Source organism: Mytilus californianus, unplaced genomic scaffold (genome assembly GCF_021869535.1).
Source record: "Mytilus californianus isolate M0D057914Y unplaced genomic scaffold, xbMytCali1.0.p SCAF_7, whole genome shotgun sequence".
Lineage (NCBI taxonomy): Eukaryota > Metazoa > Mollusca > Bivalvia > Mytilida > Mytilidae > Mytilus > Mytilus californianus.
In genome coordinates, this window is record NW_026262723.1 from 95,038,877 (window position 1) to 95,060,164 (window position 21,288).

The 21,288-nt window shown below is 31.7% G+C and overlaps 1 protein-coding gene across 1 annotated transcript; it reads right to left on the bottom strand.

Annotated features, from left to right (window-relative positions):
- Positions 1–1,878: 1,878 nt before the first annotated feature.
- Positions 1,879–17,149, bottom strand: LOC127708796 (diencephalon/mesencephalon homeobox protein 1-B-like). The gene is made up of 7 exons (XM_052213922.1): positions 16,781–17,149; positions 16,348–16,465; positions 5,985–6,076; positions 5,192–5,293; positions 4,018–4,697; positions 3,142–3,221; positions 1,879–2,103 (listed from the first exon to the last, which is right to left on the bottom strand). The coding sequence occupies exons 2-7, from the start codon at positions 16,436–16,438 to the stop codon at positions 1,943–1,945; spliced, it is 1,206 nt and encodes a 401-aa protein (XP_052069882.1). The 5' UTR covers positions 16,439–16,465; positions 16,781–17,149; the 3' UTR covers positions 1,879–1,942.
- Positions 17,150–21,288: the final 4,139 nt, after the last annotated feature.

Here is a 21,288-nt window from a genome sequence, read left to right on the forward strand (position 1 = left end):
CTTTCAAAATATAACTGTGAAACCTCTCATGTTTGTCTCACGAAGAATTCTTGTTTTAGTTGTATATTATAAGAAGCAACCTTTTTTTTTTTAAACTTTAGTTAACTGGGAGATGTACATTTCATACATATACAACTGAAGTACGTCGTACAATTTAGATCTCAACCAACCATCACTGTCGGGTGACAAAAAAAAAAACTACAAAAAAAAAACAACAAAACAGCGGCCTGATTTATGACGAATAAAAGGAAAATACAATATTTGCAAGATAGCAACCAATGACAACCACTAAATTACAGGCTCCTGACTTGGGACTGGCACATACAGAATGTGGAGGGTTTGACATGTTTGTGTGCGCCCAACTCTGACCCAGAATCTGGGACAATATTGTAACAGCAAAACAAAAGAACAAAGTGTAAAATAAGTTTGAAGTTGCTAGGCTCATCAGATCGGCGCGAATCACAATAAACAACTAACATAAAAACAAAAGACACAAAGTACCGATCTAAAAGTGCTTGCTGTTACTCAGAGTTTGGTTTGGTTTTTTTTTTTTTTAATTTCATTTACACCGTTAGGAGCCAAAGGAACATCACCGTCCAAAAAAGGAAAATTAACAATAGGGAACGCAAATTGTCGCTTTTGTCATTTTCTCAAAAAATTTTGTTCGAATCAGTTTTCAGGTACAATATATGATTTCCCCTTCCTAAAACAAGATTTTTTTTTATCGAAGTTGACCATTCTTTCTTATGAAACAAGATAAAACGATTGTTTAGTTTACTGATGCTCTTATTTTATAAATAGAGTAAAAAGACAAATCAAGGTAACAAACAAACACATAGGAAATCGCATGAGCGTTCAAAAGGGCAGGACCGGGTGCGTCGACAGGGTAAATCACCTCATCATAGATACCAGGATTAAAATTTTGTACGCGTTTCGTCTACAAAAGACTCATCAGTGACGTTTGAATAAATAATATCAAAAAGAGCAAATAAAGTACGAAGTTGAAGAGCTTAGAGTACCCAAATCTCCGAAAGGTTTTGCAAAATATATCTAAGCGTCTCCTGCTATGCATGTTTCACGCGTAATGCGAATACACACTCAGACAAACTGTTACAATCTGGAAAAGAACACAATCGGTAAAACTACAGATTAGACGACTATTCTGGTATCTAAAGATCTAAGACAGAGAAAACATGTCGTTATTCTCGGTGGTGATAAGATTGTTGGAACAGGTTTTTGTTGTTGTCAGGAGCATACCTCTTTTAATGAATTCCGTATACCATGAACACGAGCGTAACGTATCAATTTAAATATGTAAACGCCATACGATGAACCAGGAATAGTTGTGACAAGTATTGAGACGAGTAAGAATTAGAGAGGAAAAAAAACGATCGAGGAAAGAATAAATCGGCTAGAATAAGAGAAAATGTGTCATCTAAATATCCAGAGGCAATTTCAAATATGTCTATAAAGTGATGTTTAGTTGGATCCTTATGACGTTATGCCATGAAAACAAAAAACATATGACAAGCAAACAAAAGATCTAAGCCATCTAAAGGACAATAAAAAACGCATACTTTATTACTTATTTTTACTTTAATATCCAATACATAATATGATCAATTATATAAGTAAAAATTAATTAGTCAATAGAAATAAATAACTAAATTATCCTTTTAAATGACTTTTCCCATCGACTAATTCAAAATAACCCTGTTTCCATTACATAAAAGTTAAATATACAAGTTATAGTCAGTAAACGTCTTCATTAAAGCAGTTGGCTTATATGCAACTGTTGGTAATCATTGATAAACCCAATTTTTATCATTTTCTATCACAGCAAAATCAAGGTTTTTTTTAATCAAATAACGTCTTTCCAGTACCCCTGACCATTAAAAGCTTGCACCAGATGTTGCCGATAGTATATCAATAGTTTCCCAACTCAATGGTTCTCATGTATCGGTGTACTACACAGTGATTCGGAATGTTCCCTGGCTCTTCTTCGTAGTTCTGCTACACTAGATGTTCTTTGGTCTGGCTGTAGCATTGGTGTTGTACATTCTGGCTTCTTAGTGTAGCATCCACAAAATGGTAAACAAGCCGCTATAATACATTGAAAAAGAACATTAATTCACAAATCACATAAGTACATAATTTGCATCTCCCCCCTCAAATACTACTAATGAATGTTACATTTGTTTACTGAAAGTTTTATAACGCAAGTCATTTTGTTTTGGTAAAATGTTTTTTATCAAAATCAAATAAATACAGTTTGGTACAATAATTAATAGTTAATTATAAAATACAGCTTAAATTGTGTAACATAAAGACAATCTAAATCGTAACCAGTCTTCACACATTGGAACATATCAAAATCTGGATATGATACAGATGCCCATGAGACAATATCAGGGATGATACTGGAGAAAATTTACCGACAATAATAATGGGTGCCACAAAACTCTCTGCTAAAAATTATTACAAGGTCCTCAAAGATAAGAAAACCCTTGCGCCTTAACCAAGTCAAGAAACACCCTGCCCTGCTTATATCATGAACATTTTTAAAAGCTAAAGTTTGAATAAAGAAGCACCATATAAGAAGAAAAAGAGGACTTAGATAGAATAATCAAAATCGTCTACCGGCAACTTTGTCTGAGGGAGTGCCAACTGTACAGTTTAAGTGCATCTTTATAATTTATGAATTGAGAGTTGAATATAAAATGTGTGCATAAAATCATGTCAGTATCGAAACACAGGCTACGGGAAGATGGTACCCTCGTTTATCCAACAACGTCGATGACAACTCGTTTGTGGTTAAAAACGCATGATAACGAATATTGTGCGCACTACACGCGTTCTGTAAACTTTAATAGAATACCAGGAAATCCCGAATCGCTAGGACAATATAAAACTAATTTTACTAAACTATAAAGGAACCAACAGAACTACGATAAGTAAACTATCATGTCATTAATTTAGAGTGTTTAGTTGTTCCGAAAGCCAGAACTGGTGTTATCCATAGTTCCGAAAGAATAGTCATTTTCTGAATTATTGTGAAAATGGTATCTAATTTCAAGCAAAATTCTCTAAAATAAAAAAAAAGTTAATCTTTGAACTTTTCTGCTTTGTGAACTGTCTTACCTTTAAAAGCCGGATGAGTCATGGTTGGTAGAAAATGTCGTGGTGTAAAGTAATTTTCAAAGTAGTTTTTGTACTGATTTCTGAAAGATATGAATTATTTACATAAATATTCAGCAAATCGTCATCTTTTTTCTAATCTTATCATTTAATTAAGAAAGTTATGTCATCGATTTTCAAAATTAACGAAACCAATTAACAATATAATCTTGTAAGACGACAACTTCATAAAAAATATTCAATGGCAAAGTAAATATAAACTTAATTCTATAGTTCGTGTTCAATTGACATATGAAGTGTTGATGAAGGGATTAGAATAATTCGTCTTTCAATTTAATGAAATAGCTATCTTTGCAAACAATTTATAGATTGGTGCGTCTAGAGACGACAAGAAATTACTAATTCTTTTTATAGAGCAAAAGTCAAACAATAAGATGAAATAGTTATTTGGTTATAACAACCAATAATATTTAACTACGCTGTCCTACTGAGTGTAGAGCAATGGAGCATACCCAACAGTCTGCTAAGACTTAGCTATAAACCTAATTGGTATGACAAGTGGAAAAATGGAAAATGAAAAAAGAAGGTTTAAAATTTGAAAAAATGTATCTTTCGAAATTCACTTTACTATAAGGAAATTTTGTTTTGTTAAACTTGATATATGTATAAACCTATAAATCTAAAGACGAATATACTTTTATAATTTTCATTTAATGACATTGATAAATTTCCTATTTTGATCCCTGTTTATATATTTTATTTCATGTGTTTTCGGTAAATGTAAGATACTAATTGTTTTTGTGTGTATTAAGTGTACATGTGTTGTTGCATGTAAAACTATTATTTCTTTTATAGAGATTTAAGGTTAAAGAAACTTACCCTTCCATAAGTGGCATCATTGGTGGTCTGGTGCTGGCATTATTATTAAGAGCTATTAACGTCTGCATGAAAGATGTTTGCAGGAATGGTTGTTGTTTCTGCAGAAATATATTGTCTTGTGATTGGTTTGCCATGTTCATCAGGAGAGATGACGAAGGACACATATGCTGAGGTGTTGACAGAAAATTAAGTCCCGTTCGCAAAGAAGTTGACTGAGTTGGAGAGGTCGGGGGTTTGATATCATTGTCTTTAGATGTGCTTGTGGATGACTGATCGTTACATATTGATGATGTCTCCTCTGTTATATTGTCATTTCTTGAATTTTCTTGTTCTTGTTGTGATATGTCATTTGATTTATTTTCTTCTTGGAAGTGTTCATTTTCCAATTCATTTGGTTTTTCTGCACTATTCGAATTTTTTTCTGCCGTTTCAACTGATCCCGGTTCCTCATTCAAAAAATCATCGTCATGATCGTCATCAGACTGACACATGTCAACGCAAATTTCAGAGCTTGTTACCTTTTCAAGGTCAATGTCACTTTGATCGTCTGCCAAAGGGTTTATTGTTGTGTCATGTGATTCCTCATTTCCAACATCTATCATCTCAGATTTGTTATGCTTAGGCTGACCAGTAAATCTTTCACTTTTGCGCCATTTAGCTCTCCGGTTTTGGAACCAAACCTTTATTAAAAAAATATTTATCGTTGAACTTTATGGATTTTATTTTGTTGAGTGTTGAGAAAAAAAATATAAAAAAATCAAACAAACGAAAACAAACAAATAAACAAACAAACAAAAAACAATTTCATACAAAATATCTCGAGCATTTACGTCATTTCACAGAGTTAATAAATGACGCTAGATAAATTGCGGATAAACCACCAAAAAATATACAAAAAAAAAACTCCTTTACGTCACGATATTCATTAATTGCATACATGTTCTCGTAAATACTTTTTTCAAAAGAAGTTTTTGTCGAAATAAAGAAAATATGTTACACATTTTGTTGGTTGATAAAACATAAATGTTTAAAAGTAAGGCAAGTTGAAAATGACTAACAGACGGCGATATCAAATAGATATGAGCTCTGCAGTATTGGTAATATAAAGAAAAACAGGAACATTATTATTATTATTATTATTATTATTATTATTATTATTATTATTATATATTACCTGAACTCTTGCCTCTGTTAAATTTATTCTCATTGCTAAATCCTCTCGTGTAAAAACGTCTGGATAATGAGTCTGTGCAAATGCTTTTTCCAACTCTTCAAGCTAAGAGGAATAAAAGGATGAAAACAGATGAAAAAGATGAATACTGGATGCAAACTTTCAAACCATTTTGGTCAGATCGCTGGAGACTAAATATATTCAATATATGACATTGGCAATATCATCACACAATTTGATTAAGTTCTTCGTAAGGTCAAGTTACAATTTAACAAAACGTTAAATCTAACAAAACGTTCATAGAATCATCATTTTTCCAAAAACTATTAATTAAAATTAAGAAGTGCTGCTTGATAAATTCAATGTAACTGATATTAAATAATCTTTTGATACCAAATTCGTTGTTGGTGTATTGTTCTGGGGTCTTAGTGTTCTTAGTTAAAAACGTCAAAGTTTTATTTACATTTTTTATACATTTACAAACAACAACTGTTTCAAAATTCTATCACAGAACTTCCCTTTCGTGACAAACATACACAAGAAATTGACAAGAATAGGTGTACATTTGTCATCATGTCCCGCTCACACTATCTAAATTCTATGTTCATTGAATGGTCATAAAAAAGACGTCATATAAATATCTGCTCTCAGTTTAAAAAAAAATACTTGTTGAATAGTTATATCGTTCATATCAGAAACCGTTTGTTGTACAATAATTTATTATAGTACATTGTACCCATTAATGAAAACAAGATCCTGAAGATATATACCTGTGCTTAGTATAAAAAAAGAATACCTGTTGAAGAGTAAAAGTTGTACGATTTCTTCTTTGTTTACGTCTTGCAAAACTGTCATCCTGGAACTCTGTATGTAAACCATATCCTGAATCTAAAATTTAAAAACAAATGACTTAATTTAAAAAAAAAATGACTTTTGTAATTTTTTGTTTGTTTTTGTTATTTATTTGCATTATTTGAGATTTTTCGGAATTCTTGATGCAATTACTCACGTAACAAATTTTGAAATAAAAGGGGAAAAAATGACAATTCAAACAGCACACTGTTACTAAAGCTATTGAACTTTCTTTCGTAAGAAAATTGAGAGAATAACATGGGTATATATTTACTCAAAATCTACAAAATTAATACTCTTATTTCTAAATTTCAACAATCCATTTAAAAAAATATAAAACAAAATTATCCACTTCGTTTAAAAACAAAATAATTCCCACACGTTTTCGGCAAATCAACCAACTCACAAATCTTAGAAACAAGAGAGGACACGAAGAACAATGATGAGTGAGTCGACAGTGATAACCTGATGTTCAGTGGTTGTCGTTTGTTGATGTGGTTCATAAGTGTTTCTCGTTTCTCGTTTTTTATATAGATTAGACCGTTGGTTTTCCTGTTTGAATCGTTTTACACTTGTCATTTTGGGGCCCTTTATAGCTTGCTGTTCGGTGTGTGCCAAGGCTCCGTGTTGAAGGTCATATTTTGACCTATAATGGTTTACTTTTACAAATTGTGACTTGGATGGAGAGTTGTCTCATTGGCACTCATACCACATCTTCTTATATCTATTTACTATCGTTGAGCCTTCATCACAAAGCAATAAGAACATCTTATCAATGTTCGCAAATCGTTATTAATTGTAAAGATTTCTATAAAGATCTGACTATCCTTCCGCAGCATCTGAGATCACTCCTTTTTTGGTGGGGTTCGTGTTGCTTAATCTTTAAGTTTCTATGTGGTGTTTTGAAAACTGTTTCTTATGATCGTTTTTCGTTCATTGCCATGACGTTGTCGGTTTGTCAACGATTTACGAGTTTAGGTATCCTTTTGGTATCCTCTGCCTCTCTTTTATAAAATATTTGACTTTTCATTGTTAAGGTGTTTTTTTTCTATTTATGGTCACCAGCTCAACCTACACACTATACATACGTAAACGAAAACGTAGAAGAATTACTTGAAATTTATATGTTCAGTTAGAGACATATTAAACTTAGGTTTCTGGTATAGTAAAAGTAACATGTCAGAGTGAACGAGAATTTTTAATTAAATGAAAAAGTCCCGTTAATTAGATTACATTACAAAGACGTTAAAGGAAATATTCATTTTCACTTCTTGATATTTGAAATCTAAGAGAAAACCTAGAACCGTTCAAAGCCGATATGCACTGTTTTATTTTTATCAAAGCATCTGTAAACTTCGTGATTCTGACAGGTAAGAAATTCCTGTTGAGTTAATTAGCTGAAAGCAGGTGCTTTCTGGTTTCCGGCTTTTGTATGACATTTTCACAGTCATCATTACATTAATTGTGTCTTACAAGGTTTAAATTTTCAAAGGTAATTTAATTGAACCGATGGGAGTTATAAGATTTCTTACAACAAGGATACCTTAATAGTGTGTGTAAATATGATTAAAGTCCTATCACATTTCTCCATTTGCACACGCTTGCGTGCCAGAAGGAATTAGTTTGATCTATTTGTCACAGCCTACGGATTGTAGCGTGAGAGATGCTTTAACGATTGGTCTTTGATTGAATAAAACAACGTGCTAAACGTCGTGTTTAGACCAGGATTCATTTAATAGATAAATTATATTAGGATAGCCAAGAAATATTAGCTTCTATCGAAATTAACACAAGCCACAATATGTTCTAGACACTTTTTTCCGACAAAGAGTAGAATTAAAAGCTCTATCAGAAACGAAGCCGGATAAAATACTATAAAATATCAATATAGTGAATTCATTAGTGATAAAAAGCAACATAATTTTATTGCCTACAGAAACGAAATGTCGCAGGAATTTGTTAATCATTTCGATAATAACAATAGTTCAAAGCATTAAAAGAAAAACATAAGACAATGAACTTAGCCAATAAATTAAACCGCCCGATTTGGTTTCAACCGGCACACAGGTTTTCAAGAACTTCTGAACTCAATAAGAAATATAAAGACTAAAGATTGGAGACTTATTTAAACATGTCAAACTATCATATGCAACATTATTTGAAAATCTTATTATCATAATCGATCTATAAAACAAAATCTTAAAGAAGTTTGTGCATATTAAAATCTTCATATGACCACGTCTTGTGAGTTTGCTTCTATTAATTGTTCTTTCTTTGTATCCGAGTCAACAAAATAAAATAGAAGCCAAGACATAACACATTATATATTTATTTTTGTCGTATATAATTTACAATCTACTTGATAAACTGGGTTATTCGCATCTAATTTTAATATCGATACATTTTACACTCATTAAAACTATCAAGAATACATAGAAGATATTATTGACAGAATTATGTACTCTTATTGACTTTGTTTGTTTATTGCCCATGAATGAAATACCTCTGACTGATTCGAACTCTTTATTTTGCAATAAACAACGAGTAATCGTCAAACACTGAAATATTCTTGACAGATGAAATGTTTACATAATTTTTGTCAGCCTGCGACTTTTGTCGCAGAAAGCTCGACATAGGGATAGTGATCCGGCGGCGGCGGCGGCGGCGTTAGCTAACTTCTTTTAAAAAAAGCTTTATATTTTCCAAGGTGGAAGACCTGGATGTTTCATACTTTGTATATAGATGCCTTATGTTATGAAGTTTCCGTCTGTCATATGTCCATCGTCCTTGACCTCATTTTCATGGTTTAGTGACTACTTGAAAAAAAAGTTAAGATTTTTTGGAATGTTAATTTCTCTCTTATTATGAGTAATAGGATAACTATATTTGATATGTGCGTACCTTGCAAGGTCCTCATGCCCGTCAGACAGTTTTCATCCGACCTCGACCTCATATCATGGATCAGTGAACAATGTTAAGTTTTCGTGATCAAGTCCATATATCAGATACTATAAGCAAAAGGTCTTCTATATTTGGTGTATGGAATGATTGTAAGTTGTACATGTCCAACTGGCAGGTGTCATCTGACCTTGACTTCATTTTCATGGTTCAGTGGTTAAAGTTAAGTTTTTGTGTTTTGGTCTTTTTTTCTAATACTATATGCGATAGGTCAACTATATTTGGTGTATGGAAATATTTTACAATGTACATGTCAGTCTGGCAGATTTTATTTGACCTTGACCTCATTTTCACGGTTCATTGCTCAGTGTTTAGTTTTTGTGTTTTTGTCTGTTTTTCTTAAACTATAACGAATAGGTCAACTATATTTGTTGTATGGAATGATTGTAAGGTGTATATGTCTGTCTGGCAGATAACATCTGACCTTGACCTCATTTTCATGGTTCATTGGTCAATGTTAAGTTTTCATGGTTAAGTTTGTTTCTTAGATACTATAAGCAATAGGTCAACTATATTTAATGCATAGATTGATTGTAAGGTGTACATGTCTGTCTGGCATGGTTCTTTTCACCTTGGCCTTATTTTCATGGTTCATTGGTCAATGTTTAATTTTCCTGTTTAAGTCTGTTTCTTAGAAACTATAAGCAATAGGTCAACTATATTTGGTGTATTGAATGATTGTAAGGTGTACATGTATTTCCGGTTTGGTTTATCTGACCTTGACCTCATTTTCTTGGATCATGTTAAGTTTATGTGATACTTTTAGTAAAGCTTTATATCTAGGACTATCAACATAAAATCAATGGTCAGAAAAGAAGGCGAGACATTTCAGTGTGTGCACTCTTGTTATATTAAACATTGTGTTAGAAAGATTTTTGGTTCAATTTACCGAGAAAATCGGATTATATTAAAGGTGTTCAAAGTATTTATTTTAATTCAAGATATTGTTGTCCATATATTTTTGAAGGTGTTATAGTTGAAGAACTGTAAAACACCATATTTTAAGTAAACATAATTGAAAAAATGGAAAAAAAAGGTTTCACTTTCTTTTTTTTAGAAACTTGCATGACAAGCGGTAGTGAAATTCATCTCCGATATCAAAGAGCAATAGATGTGAGACTCCAGCCTATTCGATTGCTATAGTTTGCTACCTTTCCGTCTGGGTAGGGCATAAATACTTTACGAAAATAAATTTGTTATAATTTCCATAACACAACCCGTTCGAGGATAATTCTAATCTTGATGCAATTCATTATTTATGATACTAAGCTTAGTCTTTCCATGAATTTTGCAAAGTATAAGATTTTAGTGCCAATTCGGGACAGAATCGTTATCTTTCCCTTTCTTTCTAATGATATTTGCTATAATTATTCTGCCAAGAGTATATATTTTTTTAACTTTTTCTGTCAAAGGCAGATAATATAAATCACGAAGCAGAAATATAGTTTTTAGATATTACATGTTTTTGTACCTTAATTCATAGAAACTTTGAACAGTCAGTTTTTTCCCGCTATTTGAAAAAAAAATATCTCGAAAAGGAGCTCCATAACCTATCAATATGTTTAGCTTATTTTGTTCCTTAACTAATACTCTTCTGACTTATAGTATCAATTTTAAATTCTAGATTTTTTTAATTTCACCTAAGTACATCCATAATAAATATAAGATATCTCTATTACATGATATATGTCATTCTGTAAAGGAAACACTACAATAACCATAAGATAAAATATCAAAACTATAGAAGGAGAAATTAATCGAATATTGTAATTATATTCAATCATATTATATTCAATAAAGTTATCATATACTCGTATAGAGGAAATAATAAAGGAAATATCAACAGACAGTGTTCTTTGACTGGTCATGAAAATATAAGTTGACATGACCATAAAATTATAAACCAGTGGAATGTTCATATTTGTATTCTTAAACTGAAGGTCTGTAAGAAAATCATATGCGCACATTCATTTCGCACTCTAAATTCATTTTGTAAGTAATAAATATGCATTCATGACATTATTTTGTTACGTTTTGTACTCCGGTTTGCTTCAAGCGGTGACGAGGTTAAAAATGTACGTTCACTTCAATCCAAGTCTATTCTGTCGTAAATACACCTGATAGTTAAACGATTAGGACTTTTTAAAACAATTGTTTTTCTTATATAATGATATAAAACAAGAATGTGTCCATAGTACACGGATGCCCCACTCGCACTATCATTTTATATGTTCAGTGGATCGTGAAATTGGGATCAAAACTATAATTTGGCATTAAAATTAGGAAGATCATATCATAGGGAACATGTGTACTAAGTTTCAAGTTGATTGGACTTCAACTTCATCAAAAAATACCTTGAACAAAAACTTTAACCTGAAGCGGGACAGACGGACGGACGGACGAACGAACGGACGCACAGACCGAAAAACATAATGCCCGTCTACTATCACAGTTGGGGCATAAAAACCTAATAGTATTCAGTATTTACCTGGTGTTCAACATTCACAGAGGCAGATTTTAGATTAACAATCGAATTTTCTAAATATAGGGATGAGGCACTGCCAATTCTGCTAATGGACTGAAAATTTTTACAGAACTGAGAACATGATTTTCAAAAAAAAGTTGGGCTAAGAAAATCTGCAAAAGTACACACAACTCTGTTCTATAGAATTCATGTGTAGAAACTATATAACAAAGGTTTGTTGAAACTTAAAATTAGGGTAATTAATAATGTTTTAAGGTATTTCTCATAAGTATAGTAAAGAAAGTTGATAGACGTAGAGGCTTGATATAAAGATGTTTGAATAAGAAGACTCCTGGCACACTTCACGGTGTCCATATATAAAATAAAATCACAAAAATGGTTTTCGTTTGAGAGGTGTATGATTTTTTTTACAAGTCAGGCGTCTATAGAGGTAAGTTATATATTTAATTCCTGAATAGCTGAAAATTTACAGAATATGATAAAGTTATGAGAAATTTCATGCGCGTATGCAAATAGTAGAATATAATTTAGGAAAGAAGTTTAAATGAATATTTTTGTGTAAAGACCGCCGAAAGATTGTAATACAGAAGAAGTAAATGTATTTGGTAGGTATCTTAGCTATTTGCAGGATATTACTCGACTAGCAATGATTGATTGATTGATTGTTGGATGCTTAACGCTCAGTGGCAAATGTTTCGTGCATGGACGAGACTAGCTATGAAAAAAAGTATCGTAACAAGTAACCCAAGCGCTCCTTGTGCTCGAGTATAAAAGACAGATAGACAAAGGAGGTGCAAATTATAGCATGTCAATTGTGTTAATCCTTTCGATGTCATAAATACCATCAAATAAAAGAGATATTAGATAAAAGTTAAGTATATTCCGTAGTTTAATTTAGTTGTTTTTAATTTAAGAAAAGTGATATCCTATGAATTGCATTTTATATGGTTTGAAATAAACATGATGGCTTTATGTGTGAACTCTAAGGATGGTAACAACATTTTATCATTTTTATGAACCTGAATTCATATCATATATGATTAAAATGGCTATAAATACCAATGTTGAAGGATGTTGACTTGATTATATTAGCAAAAAATGAATAAGGAAATCTTCAACCAAGATTTTATCATAACTGAAGATGTTTTGTTCTTCAGATACCAATTACATTGTGATTCATTTATTATATCTCCCGCAAAAAACAATTTTAAGGGGTCTATAGGTCCTATATGTCTGTCCGTCAGTCTGTCTTTCTATTTGACTATATATCTGGCAATTTGTCTGACTGTCCATGTGCCTTGTATGCGCAACTTCTCATAACGGCTTGACGGATATTGATGAAACTTGACACAGTTGTCGAGCACTACCTGGGGACGTGTATAAGAATCCCGGCCCAACATGTTAAAGGATATAATTGTATTTACTTACTTCAATATACATATACTAATAGTATTGCTAGGCAGGGATCTGGTTTCTTGGAGTTCGTTTGGGTTATGCATGTCCTTCGATGCATAATTTTAGAAGAAAATGTAAAATTCATTAACCAGATTTTTGCTTTGAACAGCAATGTTTAGCGCTGAATAATATATTGATTTAAAAGTGGGATGACTTTTTTAAAAATGTTTTTAAAGTTTCAGCATTATGGCTCTTTGGTATTCATTAACATTTCACGAATTTATGTTTTTGACTTCGTTAATGAAACATATTCGGTGGATATTGGTCAGACCTATTTTGCAATAGTTTTATTTAATCTAATAGGCTGTTGCTTGTTGGTAAATATTTTCTGTATACCGGTATTCTTGACGAAACAAAATATTTCAGTAGGTGGGGTCTGCAAAGTTAGTCGATCAGCATGAAAGGCGGGAAATTTAGATACCACCAGGGAAAAAAAGCAGGTTGGATAGGGATAGAAATTCCGCCTTGCAACAAACCACATATGGACCCTTCAATGAGCTGCTGCTAATATTCTTTAACCTGCAAGGAACATGAAACTCTCTCTTCAAGAGGCATCGGAGTTATCGTCCCCAGTGGCTGTGTATTTATACATCCCGCACAGCAAAACGGACGCCCATCTTTAGCATAGGTTTTACTGCCGGTTAGGAGAACCTCCAGGTGGTCATATTTCTATACCCCTGTTGACCTGTGATATTAAATCTATATCATTGATGTAATATTTACCCCCATATGTTTGATAACATGTGTATTACTCCTAGATGGCGTTTTAACTATTTCCATTGTTTGGTTGTTGTCTTATTGACAGAATCTCCTTATGTTTTAATGAACTATGCTCCACATATACATTTTTACAAAATGTATACGATAACCATTTTAGACGACACTATAAAGCCGGAGACATTATATCCAGACAACAAGTATCAAGAATTATGAAAAGACGTATTCTACAGATAATAAATTTATTCTTATTCAAATAAATATATTTTTTAATCCTGGGGCCATGTCAACAAAGTTGTCTTAGAACTAGGACGTGTCTTAGGATGGTCGTAGGATACGTCTTAGTCCTATGTCAGGTTAATGAAAGTCTCCTAATATAACATATGTCCTACATTTTGTCCTAAAGTTAAGACAAATATATAGGTGTCTTAGGATAGTCCTAAAAGTTACTATGTCCTAAGTCGAAATAAAAACAACAAATATGGCCGCTTTGTATGTTTATGTAAGACGACGTGCAAATAACATTCGCCGAAACAGGGCGTTTAGGGACAGAGACAATCAATTAGTTTATTTGGACGATGTTGATATTGTTTGCAAAAAATAGGCTTTCTAGACCAATGATTCTAAAACTTTGTAGAAAGTTTCAAAATGAACTCGCTATGCCAAATAAAAGATCCCATCAAATAAAATAAATCTATTTCAATCAAAATTTGATGAATTGATGATCACCTCCAGTGGCAAACATTACATGCATATCACGACCGGAGAAAATGTAAATGTGATCAAAATATGAACCCTGCTTTGTATAAGACTGACATAGTGAGCCGGATTTTGAACATGATAGGTCTTAAGATAATAATTAAAGTTTGAAGAATGTATCTTTGCGCAGATGCTATCCCATGTCTTCTTTTTAATATTTATCGTCGCCACATTTGATAGTTTGCTGAAAAAAATTCCCCTGTGCTTATTAACGTCGCCTAGCAGAATTTGTGAATTTCGGTTTAAAAAAAAATTGGAATTCTGTTCTTACTTATGCTATTTCAATACATGTAATGAAATCGAGTGGGCCAAAGGACAAAACTAGTTTAAAGAGCTTAAATTGCAACACGATAATAGTCTATAATAAAGTTTTGTGACAATTTAGTTTGGTTGTTGTATGAAAATGTATTCATGATTTCTAATAGTATATAATAATGCATTTTTTAGTATTACATTAAAACTTTATTTTGCTTTATTTTTTCTTCTTCGTAAAAGATGCGACATCCCCCTTTACATATATACTGAAATACATTAAAATATATTTCATTTAATTCTCTACATATTTTTAATAATTATATAAATATGTTAGGATAGTCTTAAAGGATTATCCTAGGACAATCGTAGCTAGGGCTGTCCTAAGACAGCTTTGTTTTTCATCCTAAGACATGTCTCAGACACGTCCTAAATCCATCGTAAATAAGGTCCTAAGACATATCTTAGAACATATCCTTGGATACTTTCATTTACATGGCCCATGTTTTCTAAACAAATCATAGCAAACTGTTATATAATGATTTCATATGAATAGGATATTTGTTTCGTACAGATGACTTTATACGTACTTTCCATAGAAATGTACTTTTAAAACTTCTCGACTTTCCCTTACTCTATTTCACCATGTGAACAAACAAAGGGCAGTTTTTGCATTTTTCTAGTTTTGACGATGTACTGAGAGTATTCAATTCAAGCGATAGTTGTATATAAGCAAAGATGAAATAAAATAAAGTTAATATATCAGTATAAAGTAAAACGAATAAATAAAATCCTGTTAAGATAGGTGAATATTCAAATCAAACATTTATGCATAACTGTAAAATTACTGTCGTTTCTAGTTTTGACGATGTACTGAGAGTATTCAATTCAAGCGATAGTTGTATATAAGCAAAGATAAAATAAAATAAAGTTAATATATCAGTATAAAGTAAAACGAATAAATAAAATCCTGTAAAGATAGGTGAATATTCAAATCAAACATTTATGCATAACTGTAAAATGACTGTCGTTTTGTCTTTTCTTTTAGGCTTTGTCTGTCTTTTTCGATTTGTTGTGTTTCTATACTTTTCGCTTAGTATATCCTCAAACTTCTTATTAAATATCATGTTATATGAAACCGTACCTTATGAAACACTCCAGTTATTTATGCAGTTAGTACGTATAGAAAACTCGAATTTCTGAAATTGATGTTCTCAGATATTGCTTATACGATACAAAATTTAAGTAAAACCTACCCGAAAAGAAAACAATGATAATGGAAAAATTAAAAGGATAAACAGATAAACTGCATCCGAACAACCATTACCCGTGAAAGAGATGAAATTTCGGTTTTGTTGTAACCTTTTCTGTGGTACAACAATGTCATCATTGAAAAGTGCCTTTGAAATATTTTAATTTGATATATTTCATATCATTTATTTTACAACCGCTACCTCTATTAAAGTCTTTAGAAAAAATCTGCAAAGCGCCACAACTAACTAACTGAAAAAGCATGGGCAATGTTGAAGAATTGAAGCTACCATTAAAAAAGTCGCTATAAAGAAGAATACATGTAGGGTCCTAATATAAATAACACACCTTTAATTTTGAAGAATGAAAATAAACATTTTAAATAAAAAAAAAAAACAATTAAGGAAATGTGTTAAGAATGAATACTTACAAGGATTGTGATGGTGTTGGTATGGTGTTAGATCCATACCATATTGACGGGCAGCTGGGTGGAAGCTTGGTGGACAGTGAAAGCAAAACATCTTTACAACAAATTCAAATCTTACAACCTGAAAAATATTTTTTTTAACAAATTAGATAACCGATATTGAGATAAAAGTGTCATGCATGATTGATGTTTGTAAAAATTCTGTAATTTTGAATGATTTTCGTAATGCGCAAACAAAAGACTTCTTTTGGAATTGGTTAAAACATTACTTCCACTAATAAAGAGATAAAAAATCTTATAATTTATATATACATAAAAAATACATCAAATAAAAAATTAATAATTACCTAGCTTGTATAGAAACAAATCTCTGTATTATGTTTAAACACAAAGAAAAATCACATTTATTTTCTAAGAAATAAAAAATTTGCCTTACCTTAAATGGCGAACACTAAGAATGATCTCTTCTCTGTAGATAATATAATTTACTCACTATCTCCAAGCATCAGTGAGCCTTACTTCACTAAGTGTTTTATCATAATTTGTAATATTGCTGATTCCGATTTGCAAACATCTTCAGTAATTCAGTTTATGGCATGTAATCTTCAATTAGACAGTCAAAGACAGGCTTTAAGCCATGCCCACCATATGATTAGGAGGATAATCATTGGTGACATATCAAATGTGCTTGACAAAGTGGGCTTACCGGAGAAAGAATGGCAACACGAACGTACTGTCTTACACGTGTTCATCGATTATTAATTGAATTAGGAAATAACTGATGCTGAATAGAACAAAAATAATACTTTGTTTTTGTTTTAGTTGTCAATAACTGTGGTATTATATTACCATCCCGTAAATCACTGAAGATTAGGTAATTATATTATATTTTAGTTTAACATTCAATTCCTTAATGGAATATCAAGCACTACAATTAGATTAGAAGAAAAGGAACAAACCAAATGACATCATAGTCGTATTGAAAATTGAGTCGGAAATTAGAGAAAATTTTACCGGTTTCTTCTCTGAAATACAGGTATAATGTCCGTTTTCTTAGGAAAAGCATAAATATAATGAATATATCGTATATCTCTTGCAGAAGACTGTATTATTAAATTGTGTAGACAAACAGTTATTTCATAATAATAATACACAAAATAGAAACAAAATAATCTCCGTCGAACTAGCTTCCTCTCAAAAATAGTTTTTAAACGAAATATATTTCAAAGTGAATCCCAGTAAAGTAAATTATATATATAGTCAAGAACGGTCGGGATCATAATTGGCAAGAAACCATAGTTGTACATTTTTTACAGTTATGATGGAAGAATTGTTGATTTTTTGGGTTAAATTTTATAATTTATAATTGATTTCACATTGCTGAATTTGTTGAATTTCACATACAGGCTTTTATTTCATTCAGTGTTATGAAGTGGTAATTTTTTGACCTACAGAAAAGGAATGATAATTGTCTAATATACAAATAAAATGAACAGTAAAAGAAGAAATTAAAATGGGTCATTTAATATCAACGTTATTCTTTGTTTTCTTAATGTAATAATGAAATTTCATATAATATTTTATTTCATAATATTATTAACAATTTACAAAAACAATTTTACGCATTCAAAATAATAAGAATGGCCATGTGCTTTCTTCTCATAAACCCAACCTGTGGTCAATAACGTAGCTCTCATCGGCTTATATCCTTTATCTTAAAATCAGAATCGGCATTATCGCTATTATCGTTCAACATTTTGCGAAGAAAATGAATTGTTTTCTAATAAACAAATAGTATTTACAACACAATAACCATTAAAAAATGATATCAATAATAAATAAATAGATAAAAATAAATAAAAATAAAATAAAATAAAATAAATCGATTATAGAAAAATTGTTAACTACTGCTTTATTTCATTTATTATGTGTAAAGCTGTCCTGCAATAGGAAAACTGTCCTAAAATATTAAAAAAAATTGTGCCTGTTCAAAAGAAAAAATCTTAAGAGGAGGAATAGTAGAAAAATACGATTTCTTTCTTTATTGAGATAAGATTGTATCAGTTATACATCAAAAACTTTTGGAACGATACAGCTAAGTTGTGTAACTATTTTACGTTCCAAAAGTTTTAGGTGCATAGCTGATAATTACAATCGTATTTTATAATGGCATTAGCTCCAATTATTCTATATACTAAAGGAAAAAGATAAATGTAAAGAAATACAAAATAGCATTCTATTAGTGAATACACTTTGAATCTCTGACATTATATGCTTTAAAGGAGAAATTGGTAACAATACAATGAGACAGCAACCTAACAATGAAATATAACCAGAAATGATACGCATAAGCTGACCAAGTTTTTCGACAATAGACATGATCCTATTTACAATATGATAAGCTCTATATCGGCCCAAGTCTAGGCAGGTTGTGAGTCAATTTAACAGGCACTAATAGAGATCTGCATTACATTTGCGCGCATTTGGGGATTAAAATATTTTACGTTTGTGCGCAGCTTTTGATTACATTTGCGCGCATTCATTTTACAATAACACTGGTAAAATAAAGATAATACATAATAAATATGACTAAAGTTAATATGAATTTTGAACATGTTCTATTTGTAAATTAAAATTATATATTTTTCATATTGAATTCTAAAAAAATATACAGTGATCATGAGAAATCCCGTAATAGCTGAAAGACATACATGTAAGTTAATTGCAAATATTACAGAGTAAATAGCATTCTGTTTCATAATTTTACCGAATAGCGATTTAACAAATAATTTAATAAAATTGAGAATGGAAATGGGGAACGTAAGTGTTAAGTAATTTTGTTGCGTCAGGGCACACACCTGTAGTTTCGTTTGTCAGAAACAAATCTGGGGGAAATCATTTGTGCACGATGGATTTACTATTCGTATCGACAGAACACTTCAGTCCGAGATATTTCATGGCGATGCACTGTAAATAATTGCAAAGGTATTTTATCAGATTTCCTATTTCCTCAACGTCTTTTGACATCACTTTACCGTCAGCAGAATCCATGCGTACTACAAACGGCCCGGAATCATTCCATGCTCACTACAATGAGCAATTTTATTCAGCACATCCATGTATTTTTGTGCACGTTACGACATGTAAAATCAGTACTTTGAATCTTTAGAGTTACTATGTTTTTTTACATTTTTATCTGTTTATATTTCCTGGACTAAGTGCGTGTGCACAATAAAACGGAATTATCCTGCTCGAAAATAATAGTAAAATAAATAAATAAGTCATGATAATCTACCTGTATTTACCTGAGTTTACCTGTAAAAGAATGCGCGAAAATGTAATCAAAAGCTGCGCGCAAACGTAATGATTTTTGCGCGCAAATGTAATGGTAATGCGCGCAAATGTAATGGTAATGCTCGCAAATGTAATGGTATTGCACGCAAACGTAATGCACCGAGAGATCTACCATCAACAAAGTAAAGAGACAACCACTAACGAGACTCCTGATTTTAGACAGGCACTTTAACATATGCAGGGGTTGAATTGTACTTTTAAGTACTCGTTGTCCCTCTTTTTATATAGATCAATGGAATAAAAAGAGGTTCACAGCAGAACGATCAATATAAATCAGTCTAGGTATATCAGAAGACAAACATACAGGTACAAATAAAACAATATAATTCCAAATTGAAGTTGCTCGAAGTTACTGAAAACAAGCGCAAAAGTACTTCATTTTCATCTAGTGATACAAAAAAATCATGCCTTCTTACACGATAATTTAAGCCACTGTATTTTCGATTTCACATAACAACATCATGGACCGTGCAGAAAACATATAAAATTCTGCAATGCCAAAGGAAAATATGTGTAAAGAATCAGTCGAGTCTCAAACTGTAAATAAACCAGCACAATTTAACATTAAATCAATAATAAATCTAATACGGGAGTTCTGCAAAGTGTGTCGATCGGTATGAATGGGGGCGAGAAATTTTGACTGTGATTGACAAAATAGTATGTTAGATATGAACACAAAAAAATACATGAAACAGTCACCTACGTACCCCTGAAAAAGTTGTTGCAAGGGTTTCTAAACATGCAGAGTGCCTGGCACTCTCCCTATACGAGACAATCGGATTTAACGTCCCAATTCTAAAGGACGGGGCTGCGTATCTATACATCCCACATTGCAAAACTGACGTCTTCTTTAGCATTGCTTTTATACAAACGGATAGAAGAATCCGCAAGATCATATTTCCATACCCCAGTTAGCCATTGTGGTCTCTTATAATTGATAGGTTTGGCATATTTGAAAACCATATGATTAAAACGCACATACATAAACCCATGACTACCATAAGTCAGTCCTTACTGTAAGAAACTGCCAACGTTCTTTATTACTTTGTAATTTGTTATTTATTTGGTGTTATGTTATCTATTTTACCGTTATGTTGTAGTAAGTTCATGTTCTTTTTTGCACGTTTTCTAATCTAATGAGCGAAATAACATTACGGGAAGTGTTGAGATAAGAAAAACCATAGTTTAACCCTGCCACACATGCATTTGCTTGTCTACAGTCAGGATCTCGTCAGTAGTTTCCGTATGTCATATCGTAATGATTTCATTATTTGGAAAATTATGTGTCGATGGCTGATCTTTCATTTTTCTGTTTAGTTTATTCACAATTTTTATTAACTTGTATAGAGCTTGAAATATTATCTATTATCACTTATCTTTTATTGAATATAATCGAGATTGGAAACGGGAATGTGTCAAAGAGACAACAACCCGACCAAAGAGCAGAAAACAGCCCATGGACACCAATGGGTCTTCAACATAGCGAGAAAATCCAGCACCCGGAGGCAGGCTTAAGCTTGCCCCTAAACAATTATGTATACAAGTTCAAGGATGTATATTGCGTACTAGATATCTATTGGTTATGTTGTA

Excerpts from the sequence above, each read along its gene's own strand:
- LOC127708796 (XM_052213922.1), bottom strand. The coding sequence starts at position 16,438 with ATGTTTTGCTTTCACTGTCCACCAAGCTTCCACCCAGCTGCCCGTCAA. Across the intron at positions 5,294-5,984 it reads CAACTTTTACTCTTCAACAG|CTTGAAGAGTTGGAAAAAGC; the intron begins GTATTCTTTTTT and ends TATTCCTCTTAG. Across the intron at positions 2,104-3,141 it reads GACTCATCCGGCTTTTAAAG|CGGCTTGTTTACCATTTTGT; the intron begins GTAAGACAGTTC and ends AATGTATTATAG.